The 12,313-nt window shown below is 43.6% G+C and overlaps 1 protein-coding gene across 5 annotated transcripts in view; it reads left to right on the forward strand.

Annotated features, from left to right (window-relative positions):
- The window catches only part of SMAD9 (SMAD family member 9), a 67,587-nt gene that overhangs the window by 32,777 nt on the left and 22,497 nt on the right, over positions 1-12,313 (forward strand). For all 5 annotated transcript variants that reach the window (XM_045567026.1, XM_045567025.1, XM_045567028.1 and 2 more), the window contains exon 2: positions 9,177-9,727. In XM_045567026.1, the coding sequence (XP_045422982.1) occupies positions 9,316-9,727 (412 nt within the window). In that variant the 5' untranslated portion in view covers positions 9,177-9,315. The remainder of the gene's footprint in view (positions 1-9,176; positions 9,728-12,313) is intronic.

Raw genomic sequence — 12,313 nt, forward strand, 5'->3', positions numbered from 1 at the left:
GTCGTCCTCCTGTAGTCTTAACTAGGGATGGACCAAGATATGTGGGCACCCCAGAGAGATAAATCATATGGACTGCTTAAAAATGTGTTGAGGAAGGGTGGGGGGGGAATCAATCTTTTGTTAATAAAAAGTTTATTCAAGAAGAAATTCAATTATGATTTTTCTTCTGAAGCAGAATCAATGCTTGGAGAAAACAGTGGGCAAATGATTTCCCACTTTTCTGCAGTCCTCTTCTCAGTTTTCTATTGCGATTTTTGTGTCTCTGGAAGCATTTTTCAGTTGATACAAGTTGCAAAGTGCAATGCGTTCCACCCTTCTCCTTCTAGGGCCATCATTCCCCTTTCCAAAGGCAACTAATGTGATCAATTTCATATGCATCCTTCCAAGGATGTAAAAGTGTTTATCTCCAGTCCCTTCCTCTAAGCTCAGGGGTCCCCAACCTTTTTGGCACCAGGGACCAGGTTCACGGAAGACAATTTTTCCACGAACCTGGGGGGAGGGGTGGGGGGCTGGTTTTAGGATAATTCAAGCGCATTACATTTATTGTTCAAATCTCTCTGCTAATGATAATCTGTATTTGCAGCCACTCTCCAGCGCTAGCATCACTGCCTCAGCTCCACCTCCGGTCGTCAGGCATTAGACTCTCATAAGAAGCCAGCAACCTAAGTCTCTCGCATGCAGTTTACAGCACGGTTCCCACTTCTATGAGAATCTAATGCTGCAGCTGATCTGACAAGAGGCAAAGCTTAGGCGGTGCCAGGGCTGTAAATACAGATGAAGCTTCGTTTGCTCACCAGCCGCTGCTCACCTCCTGCAGTGCAGCCCAGCTCCTAACAGCTCTAAGCTATGATATTGAAAGGGTTCAAAAGACAATCGAGTTAATCACTTCTTTCTGTAAAGGGCATGAATACACTGTGTTACCTTTTCAGAATTTCTTCTGGCTTCCTCACTTCTAAGTGCTGAGTGGTATGCTCGTCACAAAAAGTATTTAGGAGTGTTATTTTTTCCCCACTCAAGGGCACTGCCTGCTTTAGTAGGAATTTGACCAATTTATAATTTGAGAGTTGATTGCAGTGATATTTTTGCAACTCTTATAGGTAAGTGCCCAGGTACCTGCCCAGCCATTCTGCCTTTTTTTTTTTTTTTTGAGACAGAGTCTCACTGTGTTGCCCTGGGTGAAGTGCAGTGGCATCATCATAGCTCACTGCAACCTCAAACTCCTGGGCTCAATTGATCCTCCTCACTCAACCTTCCAAGTAGCTGGGACTACAGGTGCATGCCTCTATGCCCGGCTAATTTTTCTGTTTTTAGTAGAGATGGGGTCTCGCTCTTGCTCAGTCTGGTCTTGAACTCCTGAGCTCAAGCAATCCTCTTGCCTCAGCCACCCAGAGTGCTAATATCCCAGGCCCATTCTGCTTCTTTATCCAGCTCTGGTCACCTCCTATATCATAAAAGGGAAAAAGAGCCCAGCGGCACCAACTCTAGTTTCAGACTAAGCAACCTAAAATTGCAGTGCTCCTTGATTTCTGAGAGCAGAGCTACCTTTTCTGAAGCTCCTCAGAGTGGGGCCCTGACGCTGGCTTTGTTATCGGCCCTGCTGGCTGCCTGGCCCCTGTTGGAGTTTGCCTTTCGTCTTCTCCACACTCCTGCTTCCCCACGGTCCCCTACTTCCCAGCTTTTCCTTGATCCTCAAACCTCTCAGCCCTGCTCCTCCCAAACCCACTGACCTTAGTGCCACCTCAAAGGCTGCTCGGGAACATCCTTCCCTTCCTGTGACCAGAGGGACAGGCCTGCCCCTATCTGCTCCTTGCTGTCCCGTCCCATCCATTCTCCACGTAAGCAGCTAGTGTGATCATTTCAAAATATTAGTCAGATCATTTAACTATTTTTTACTTTTGAAGCCCATTCAAAGCCTTCCCTTGGCTCACCTCCAGCCACCCCCTCCCTTTTGCACTCTGCCTTGGCCGCAGGCTTTCCTTCAGGTACCCAGAGGCACCGGAGTCTCCCCGCCCCAGGGCCCCCTCTTGGCATTTTTGTCAGGGCTTCTTGGTCTCACGGTTCCCTCCTCAGTGAATGGGCACCAGTAGGTCCAGGCAGGTCCCTGCCCCTCTGTTACGCTACTTTCCTGCACAGTGTTTCATGGCTTGTTCGTGTTAACTCGTTTCATATCCAGACAAGTTTCTAAGCTCTGTAAGGGTGACTCCCACCCGGCAGGGCTGGCTCAGGGTGGGCATTCATAGTGGGCACACTGGCACGTGTGAACGAGCCAGTGGTGGCTGTTGGACATGGCTCGGCTCTGGTTTGTCCTTTCCTTTGGGACATGCAGCCAATACCTGTGTTGTGCTCCATGCCCTTTAGAACCACAACATTGTGGGGATTGAGGAGACCTTGGAGGGCTTCTCTCTCACCTTCCTGCCAGCCAGGCCCCTTCCCCCATCCTCTTCCCCTGCAGTACAGCTCAGGTCCAGCCTTGGGTCAGGGGGTCTTTTGCTCTCCGTCTAGGCTTGTCAGGGGACACACACCCGTGCCTGCTTTCCTCCCGTCTCCTTTGTGAGCAGGATTATGGTGCAGTGGCTAAGGGGTGGGTCTGGACCCAGACTGCCAGGGTCTGAATCCTGGCGCTCCCACTTACTAGCTATGTGACCTTGGGCAAGCTACTTAATCTCTGTGTGCCTCAGTTTCCCCACATGTAAAGCAGGGTGACCACACACAGCTGTGGCAGTGATTCTGTGAGTAAATGCACATAAAGCACTTACCGTGACATACTCAGGACATGTTAGCCATAGCCTCTCACCTCTGCCTGCTCACTGTCTCCATTCGCTTGAGTCTTTTCTAGCCTTCGTCACTTAGAACAGGCGGCTGTTCTCGCCAGTCCCTTTAGCTCTTCTTGCTCTTACTTTCTCCTTTTCCTCTTTCTTCTAATTCAGTGGGTTTTTTTTTAACCTTTTGGAGATCACAGGCTCTTTTGGGAATTTGAAGAAAAATACCTTTGGGCTGTTGCCTAGAAAATTCTATATTTTCACAATCACCCAAAATAAGTAGACAATTCAGAAGTGCACAGATGCCCTGAAATCCCGCTATGGCCCCCTGGAATAGAGCTCGCAGTATAAACAGCTGCATCTCTGTGGTCTTCTTTGCCGCTGTGGGCAGAAGGTATTGCACCCTGACGTAAGCTGCTATTGGGGAGACCAGAGAACTAGGACTGTCCCCTCACAGATTTGCAGGAAACCTTGAAATGCAGCTAGAAAAGCCTCTTTCCCAGAGTGTGAAATCTTGGTTCCATTTCCAGGTTTATCCAACTGCATGACTCTAAACTGGTACAGGCATGAAGTGGTTATATCTTACAATACTAGTTTATGATTGCTACTCATTTGGAACATGTGGGGATGCAGGCTAGTTTAAGTGAGGATCAAATATACGTGTGTGTGTGTGTGTGTGTGTGTTTTAAGCCCAGTTTCTTCCCAAGTGTGTACAGTAACGAGACATGATATATATATGCTAATGGTGATGGTAACAGCCAACTGTTTTCTAGATAGATGTTGTTTCGGACCTGCTTTTACTTTAAAAACACTTACTTTATTGCTGAATTAATTATTGGTATATAAAAAGTGCTGTAAAAATAGTCAAGAAAAGACAAGAAAAGAGTCTGTTCCTTGGAGGGGGTTATAATGTTCCTTCAGGAAATGTGTTCAGATTCTAAATTTGGTTAGTAAACTATTTTATATAGGGGATACCAAGGTATATTTAATGCTGGTCATGGATTAGAAGGTCAAAGTTGATAAGGTTGGAATATTAAAACACACACACAAATAAGGAAACCATGATGTTCTGTCACGGTGATAGTTTCTGGATTGGGCCCTTGCACAACTGACAGCTCCCTAACCCCTGGGCTGACTACATTGTGCAGACCAGCAGGTGATCGAGAATTTTCTTGGCCACATTAACCTCAAAGCAGCGACTGGAAAGGATTGCTCAAAGGCTCCATGTGCCCAATGTTTAGGCATGTTCCGTATTAAACAGTATTTTTTAAAAAATTTATTTTCACCAGGTATAGTGGCTCATATAATCCCAGTGACTCAGGAGGCTGAGGCAGGAGGATCACTTGAGCCCAGGAGTTCAAGCCTGCAGTGAGCTATGATCGTGCCACTGCACTCCAGCCTGGGAGACGGAGTGAGACCCTGTCTCTAAAAATATATATATAAATATATATATATATATATATATATATTTTCTCCAAGATTAGAATCACCAATTGAATCTTCCAAGGAGGCCAAATGGCTGGAAATAATCTTCAGTAACTGCTAATTGGAGTTGGATTTAAACCGACAACTTAAAAATAAAAAAGCTCATATTTCCCAAACTTTTATCTGGCTGGGTAAATTGTTTTTTAGTGTGGAATTATGTACACTTAAATCATGGTGTGTGCATGTGGTCAGCGCTACTTTTCTTTTAAGCGGGCTTGTTTATTTAAAAGACTCAAAATGAGAAGTTGTTTTGCTCACTCAGTTGGGGTTTATTGTAAAACTCGATGCCAGAAAAAGAAAGAAGTACTGTTTTTGTGCTGTGACTGTGTGAAGTGGGCTACAAGAGAGCCAGAGAGGGGATGGTCATGGTGCCTTTTTCTCTCTGCCCAAAGAAGGAAAGCTCTGGCAACGGGCAGAAGGTGTTTGTAGGGATCTGGGGTTCTGAGCGCCTGATGCTGCACTAACAAATGGTTTCAAACACAGTAATTCCCACTCTACATTTTTACTCTTACTCCTTTGCAATAGTTAGAATAACACTAGAATTAAGCAGTAATGTCCAGTATACGTTTTTACTTTTATGCCTTTGCAATAATTAGAATAACACTAGAATGAAACAGCTGGAAAGCAAAGTGGAAATGGTTTTGTGTTGGTAGCTGACATTTGTTATTAAAAGGGTCAGTTTGATAGCCATGGAAAAGAAGGTGTTATTTTGGCCTGCTCTGTGCAGCAGAGCATCGGGAGTGAAGGTCTCACCCTCTAACTACGTGGGGCAGCCACGTAGCATCAAAGCAGCTGAGCGAGTCATGCGACCCCATGTCAAGAATCACGGAGTCATAGACCCATCGCCCACACAGACCCTAGGAGGAGGCTGAGCCCCATCTTGATCTACAGATGAGGAAAGAAGGGGGTCCAGAAAGACCACATGGCTCGCCTAAGATCACACAGCTGATCTGTGACGGGGATACACACTTCACTTACAAGAGTGAGACTATAACTGCACACATACACATGCACACACACACACACACAAAGCTTAGAAAATTATCCTAATCTGTCACATTATTTTATTTTTTAACTGTGATTTAAATCCTCCTGAGTGCAGCTCAGTAATCCTCTAAGCCAGGAATCCTTCTAGAATTGCACCCCCACCCCCAGGTTGGGCTAAGAACTCTTCTTCATATATCACCTCCTGCATCTCTCTTCTATAGCTCTTGTTACATTTTGTAGAAATTAGCTGGTTACGTTTCTGTTGATAAATCCCTCACATACATTCCTCTTTAAAAGGTGCCTGATTTATTTTTTTTTTCTTCCTTGTACTTTTAAGAAATGGAGTAACCACAAGAAATATTAATTGCCCCTCCTCCTGTTGTTGCAACAGTTGTTTTTTCAGTGACCCTCTGAGATGCTCCATTTTAATCATTCCGATGAACCTGGGCGGTGGCGCTTTCAGGAGGTGATGGTAGGTTAGAATCCAGAGTCTGTGGGCACCTAAATTCTCTGACAGGGGAAAGCTTTTCTGAGCCAGGTTGACACGACTGAACAGCCCTGCACTGTTGGTGTCAGTGTGATGACCAGCTGGAGATAAACAAGGGGTCCCTTTGTTCTACTGGTGGCTAAAACATCATAGGAATGAGAATGGAATAACCTTTATGAACCGTAAACTGCACTGCCTGGACGAATATAAACTATTAACAAAGACAGAACCTTATGTGTTTGTGAGATTCCAGGTTTCATTCTTTTTTCTATTAAAAAATATATCAAACATACAAACATGCATAGGAAATAATATTGTGAACACTCTTGAACCCACCAGTCAGGCTTCTTAAATCTTAACTTTTTAATATTTTTCTTCTCTTCCTTCCCTACCCAGAGGCCACTGTTATGAATTTGGTGTTTAACACTCTGAGATTCTAAATTTAACTCTTCGGGGCCTCCCTTAATGCAATGGGACAGGAGCTGTGTCTTACAGCAATAAAATCCTAATTTTGAAGCCACTACAAGACAACTCTAATGGTTTGAAATGCGTCAGTGAGATCAGACTGCAGAGAGTCCAGATTTTTCAGACCCTAGATTCATGGCTAGTTGGGATTTCCCTGAGGGATGAGGACTGATGGTGGCCCCTGAAAGCCACTCATCAAGGTTAACCTCAGGCCGACACTGTTTGAAAAAATGTATGATTTAGGAGTAGTGCTTTTCAGATTTTTAAAATTTTAATCCACAATAACAATAACAAATTTTGCATTGTGACCCTGGACACACCACACACACACACACACACACACACACACACACACACACACACACAAATACACAGAGAACACGTTTGTCTGAATAAAAATCTTTAATGAAATTATTGTTGTTATATTTATTCTTTCTTTGTTAGCTGCCCTGAATATAGTCTATCTTGTTTGGTTGTTTTTACAGAAGCTGTTTTGTTCCAATAAATTGATTTCATATGCCATTTAGTAGATAGGAACCCACAGTTTAACAAAATACCAGAAACAAAACCTGGCTTGGGGAACTGTTATTTGTTTTCATGGAGCAAAAGTTTTTAAAAAGGTATATTTAGTTTAACTTCTGCTGAACATTTTCATAAAAAGCTTTTCTCTACCACTGACCTATGGTTAAAGAGTTATGGCGCAATTTACTAATAACAAATCCCACGTGAAACTAAGCAGAATTCAGAGCTCTTTTGGGGTGCAGGTTATTCTGTGTCATGCTACTTTTCTGTAAAGCTCATAACCTTCTTCAACCATTGCTTTAAGGCAGCCTGTCTAGATTAAGTAAACAGAACTCGAACACAGTGACTTAACTATACTGTATAAATTCATGATTGTTAAGCCACAAAATCAACCTTTCCAAATAAAACTGAGCGTAAGTCAAACTGCCAAGTGAAAAAGAACAGCTATGGAGCCCTCAGCTCTCCCTTTCATCGTAGTTTACCTCTGCACAATGCTGAATAAAGGCCAGGCGAGGAAGAAAGTGATGTAAGGGTTGCTTTATCCTCAGTAAATGTCATCCGTTTTTGTGTGTCCAGGCTGCTGTCCTCTTCACAAGAGGTGCCGGATAATGATCACCATAGCAGGGGGTTTATTCAGCATCTTTGTTCAAAAGAAGTTTATAGAATTGGACTGAGAAAGGTGCAGCCTGCCCTCCAGGGAAGCCAAGGAGAAAATTGCACTTAATGCATATTAAACAAGCAATTGTTAGAGATTATGAGCTCGATTGATTCCAAGATCCTAAAATGAGTCAGCTTGCTCCAAAATATTACCAGCAGCCACTTTAAACATTAATGAGGTAGCTGGTTTCTTAAATCTGGAAGAAGGAGGAGGTTTTGTTTCAGCCAAGTATTTAACAGAAGAGGAAATACAGTTCCACCTCAGGAAATTTAAATGGGACTGTTGAATAACTGGGAAAGAATGTCTCCTTTGGATGAGAGGGCATAGAAGAAGTTAGCCGATTTTCAGGCAAAATAACAAATGTGATAGCTGTCCTATTTTGTGTATGCATTTGTGTACATAACTATGTGTAACGTCTAGAAAAGCAGTACTTAAATTTTGTGATCTTATGACCCCTTTCCACTTTTAAAAATTATTGAGAACTCCAAAGCAGCTTTGCTTAAAGTGGGTTATAGCTATCAATTTTTATCATTTTAAGAATTAAAACAGAAATATAAAAATATTTGATTCATTAAAAATAAACCCATTATATATCAACATAAACATCTTTATTTAATAAACTACATTTTCAGAAATTATTGAGAAGAGTGTCATTGTTTTATATCCTTGCAAATCTATTTAATGTCTGGTTTCATAAATGACGTCTTGAATTTCCTATCTGCTTCTGCATACAGTCTGCTGTGATATGTTGTTTTGGTTGAAGAACATGAAGAGATTTTAGTTCATACAGACATGTAATTAGGAGAGAGGGGGCCTCAAAGCCCCCTGAAAAGGTCGCAGGGACTCCCGGGGAGCCTTGGGACACACTTTGAGGACCAGTGTCCTATAAAGTAATTTGGAAGAATATACGTTAAAAGTGGCTATCCCTGGCCGGGCGTGGTGGCTCACGCCTGTAATCCTAGCACTCTGGGAGGCCGAGGCAGGTGGATCACTCGAGGTCAGGAGTTCGAGACCACCCTGAGCGAGACCCCGTCTATACTAAAAAATAGAAAGAAATTATCTGGACAACTAAAAATATATATAGAAAAAATTAGCCAGGCATGGTGGCGCATGCCTGTAGTCCCAGCTACTCAGAAGGCAGGGGCAGAAGGATTGCTTGAGCCCAGGAGTTTGAGGTTGCTGTGAGCTAGGCTGACGCCACGGCACTCACTCTAGCCAGGGCAACACAGCGAAACTCTGTGCCAAAAAAAAAAAAAAAAAGTGGCTATCCCTGAATAGTGAGATTATTAGTGATCCTGACTTCTTTCTTTTCATTTGTATAAATTTTCTACAATGAAGGTGGATTACTCATGCAAACTAAAATTGAGAGAGAAAGCACATACTCAGGTTTAGAGAAGATTGTAAGGCCTTGGAAACCCAGGCAGAGAAGTTTACACTTGGGAAACCAAGGAGCCACCATAATGTTTTAAACAGGAGAATGACTCGATATGAGCTGTCTGGGAGTAAGTGGGTTAGAACTGGAAGAGAGAAGGAGAGACGGTGCTTCCGAGGTTTTTGCAGCCATCTAGGTGCGCGGCGTGGTGAGCCGGGTCTCCTGTTGGCGCAGAGAGAAAGGGACAAACCCCGAAGAGACATTTTGAAGGCAGGACGACCAAGACCTGGCTATAGGGAATAAAGGAGAGGGCCGAGTCAAAGATGACTGAGAGTTCTCAAGTGAAAACATCTGAAGAATGTTTTCTCCCTTCTGTCCAACGTAAACCTTTTCTGAGCATGGCTCTGATGAAGCTAATTGGAGTCTTGTCTTGTTTTCCAGAGTCGGCCGTCGCTTCCCAGGGCTTAGGAGAAAGCCAGTCCCAACCCGAATCGATCCCGACCGCTTCCCGAAGGAAGGGCGGGTCGGTCCCTATGACCTGCCGGGAGGGCGGCTCGGCCGGGCCGTGACCGTCCCGCCTATGCACTCCACCACCCCCCTCGGCTCGCTCTTCTCCTTCACCAGCCCCGCGGTGAAGCGGCTGCTCGGCTGGAAACAGGGAGATGAGGAGGAAAAGTGGGCGGAGAAGGCGGTGGACTCCCTGGTGAAGAAGCTGAAGAAGAAGAAGGGCGCCATGGACGAGCTGGAGAGGGCGCTCAGCTGCCCGGGGCAGCCCAGCAAGTGCGTCACCATCCCGCGCTCCCTGGACGGGCGGCTGCAGGTGTCGCACCGCAAGGGGCTGCCGCACGTCATCTACTGCCGCGTGTGGCGGTGGCCGGATCTGCAGTCCCACCACGAGTTGAAGCCGCTCGAGTGCTGCGAGTTCCCCTTCGGCTCCAAGCAGAAGGAGGTGTGCATCAACCCGTACCACTACCGCCGCGTGGAGACGCCAGGTGGGTTGGCCCCGCCGCGCCGTGCGCCCCGCTGACCGAGAACGGCCGAGAGCGGTGGAGCCCCCGCTAACAAGGACCTCGACCCTCGGCCGAGGGAGAGGGAGGGAAACAGAAGAGAGGGAGGTTCGGTTTGGAGGAACTAAGCAAAAATTTTGTAGTCCGAAAATATCTAGAAAGAAGATATTTTCTTTCAATGTACATGTAACCTTTGTGTGATTTGGGAAAATGCGGTTTTATTTTGATGTATCCAGATGATGAATCAACATGTTCTCCCAGTTCTTGGGGCCCTGATAGGTTTCAAAATGGCCTGGATACTGATTAGCTTTGAGATAGGAGCATCCTCCTCTCCCCCCGACTCCACCAAACTGAGCTGTACTAAACTAAGCTACAGAAGGCTTTTCGGCTGCCGCTTTGCCCACGATCAGGTAAGTGGAAGGTGGCTCATACTTAGGTCTGAAAACAGCCAGTGAAATTGTTGCTTGAAGTTATTCCAGACAGTTTTTAAATATGGTTTGAAATGCAGTCATGCTTCACTTAATGACAGGGAAAGTTTCTGAGAAACGCGTCCTTACGTGGTTTCGTCCCTGTGTGAACGTTGTGTGTACTTACACACACCTGACGGTACTGCCTACAGCGCGCCTAGGCTGCGTGGGGTGCCCAGTTGCTGCTAGACCACAAACCTGTACAGCACGTGACTGTGCTGAATGCTGTAGGCACTTGTAACACCATAGGGAGCATTTGTGTATCTAAACAGAACAGGTACAGTAAAAATACAGTATTGTGATCTCTCAGGACCACCGTCATCTATGTGGTCCTTTGTTGACAAAAATGCCATTAGAGGGTGCATGACTGTATAGGGAAGTACTGTTTTAAAACTTCCCACTACAGTATGTGTGTGTACACATATATATTCCACCCCCCCTTTCTGGAGAAGTCTGGTGTTTTTCTTCATTCCTTCACACTGGCTGTGACAGGGTTTTACTGTGATTCTCTTGATTGAGTGTTTCTGTGGCATTCCAGGCAGGAATACAGACTTCACTGAGGCTTTTTCCTTTGGATTGGCCACCTGCCTCATTCCAGGAAACCAAAGGGCTGACACGTTAACTCAGGGAAATTGCCCATGTCCTATTAAGAGATGGCCTTGTGTAAGAAGGAAGGCTCAAGAGTTCAGCTAACCTTAAAGCAATATTGAATAAGTGATTCATGCCTAGCTTAAATTAGTCTTAACTAGGTGACCTTTCAGGCTCCCCAAACTTGCCCTCGTGTTGTAAAATGGTCATCACAGAAGTCATCTGCCTGTGTTTGGATGCTTCTCGTGGCCACCTCATGCAGGGATTGGCACCCTGTGTGAGAAGGTGATTAGAAGGTCCCACGCTCTTGGCAAATCTGAACTCGTTTTCCCTGAATCATGGAGGTCTTCCCTTCTGTCCTGCTGTGTTTGGACTCTGTTTACATACTTAAAAAAAAAAAAGTCAACAATGTTTGTTTATGACAAAAATGACTTGATTTATTTTTATGTCTCCTAAGATTTGAATTATATCAAGCATCCAAAATACACCCAAATGGAAAAATGTTCATTAAGAAATCACTTCTCTTTTCCTGAATGATTTAGTTTTAAAATGTAACGACTTGTAAGAAGTATCTTGTAAAATGTATATGGTTTTCCTTTTGAATATTCAAAAACCTAATTTTAAAGAACTATTCAATATTTTAGTTTTTCACATTATGTAAGTTCCTTTTAGGAATGATAATGTGAATGTTTTACATGTAGTAGATAGATTTCATGTTATTGTATTTTAGGTTTGAATTTTCAGAGTGAAAGAGGGATAAAGATTATATTAATTTAAGGTAATATTTAAGCTACACAGGTTTTTTTTTTACTCCTGTGATTTTTTTAATAGAAAAAGTGAATTTTATGTCTAGCTATCTAGCCATGTTCAAAGTAAATATCATGAGACTAACAAAAATGTTAAGGTTAGAAGTTGGCTGAGTTCCTAATGTTAAAGCTTAAATTTTGCCTTTGAAATCTCTTATTTTTTGGCTATCCATTTTAGGTACTTTGAAGGCTGCATTTGAATTTTCTTTTCATTCATAAGTTCACTTAAATAATCAATTTCAGCGCTTCTCAAGCTATCTGTGGTGAGGGACTAGTTTTTGTTTTTTAAATTTCCAGTCCTTCAAATCCATACTTTTATAATACAAATGAATTACTAGGTACATGAAATTTTTAAAAAGGCTTATAAAATACAAGCCCAATTTTAAAAATTATTTATTTCAACAGATATAAAATAGCAACTGTCAAATTGCTATTAAAACTGTCTCAGCACTCGTCTCTTCATGGATTGGTACCCAGCAGTTGGTGAAGTGTGTCCGGTCATCAGACTACACTTTGCCTAGCACAGACCTACTGGAAAACAAGTGTTTTCACAGTGCATGATGATGGGAGGTTGTTTCAGGAGTGTAATTTCTCCCTCACATGAAATATTCATACTATATCAAAATCACATGACTTTTGAAAAAGAAAAAAGTTTTTTTTCAGCTCTGCTTTGCACCCCTATGTTCCCTGTATCTCCCTGTGTAGCACTG

The sequence above is a fragment of the Lemur catta genome, chromosome 13, assembly GCF_020740605.2.
Source record: "Lemur catta isolate mLemCat1 chromosome 13, mLemCat1.pri, whole genome shotgun sequence".
NCBI lineage: Eukaryota > Metazoa > Chordata > Mammalia > Primates > Lemuridae > Lemur > Lemur catta.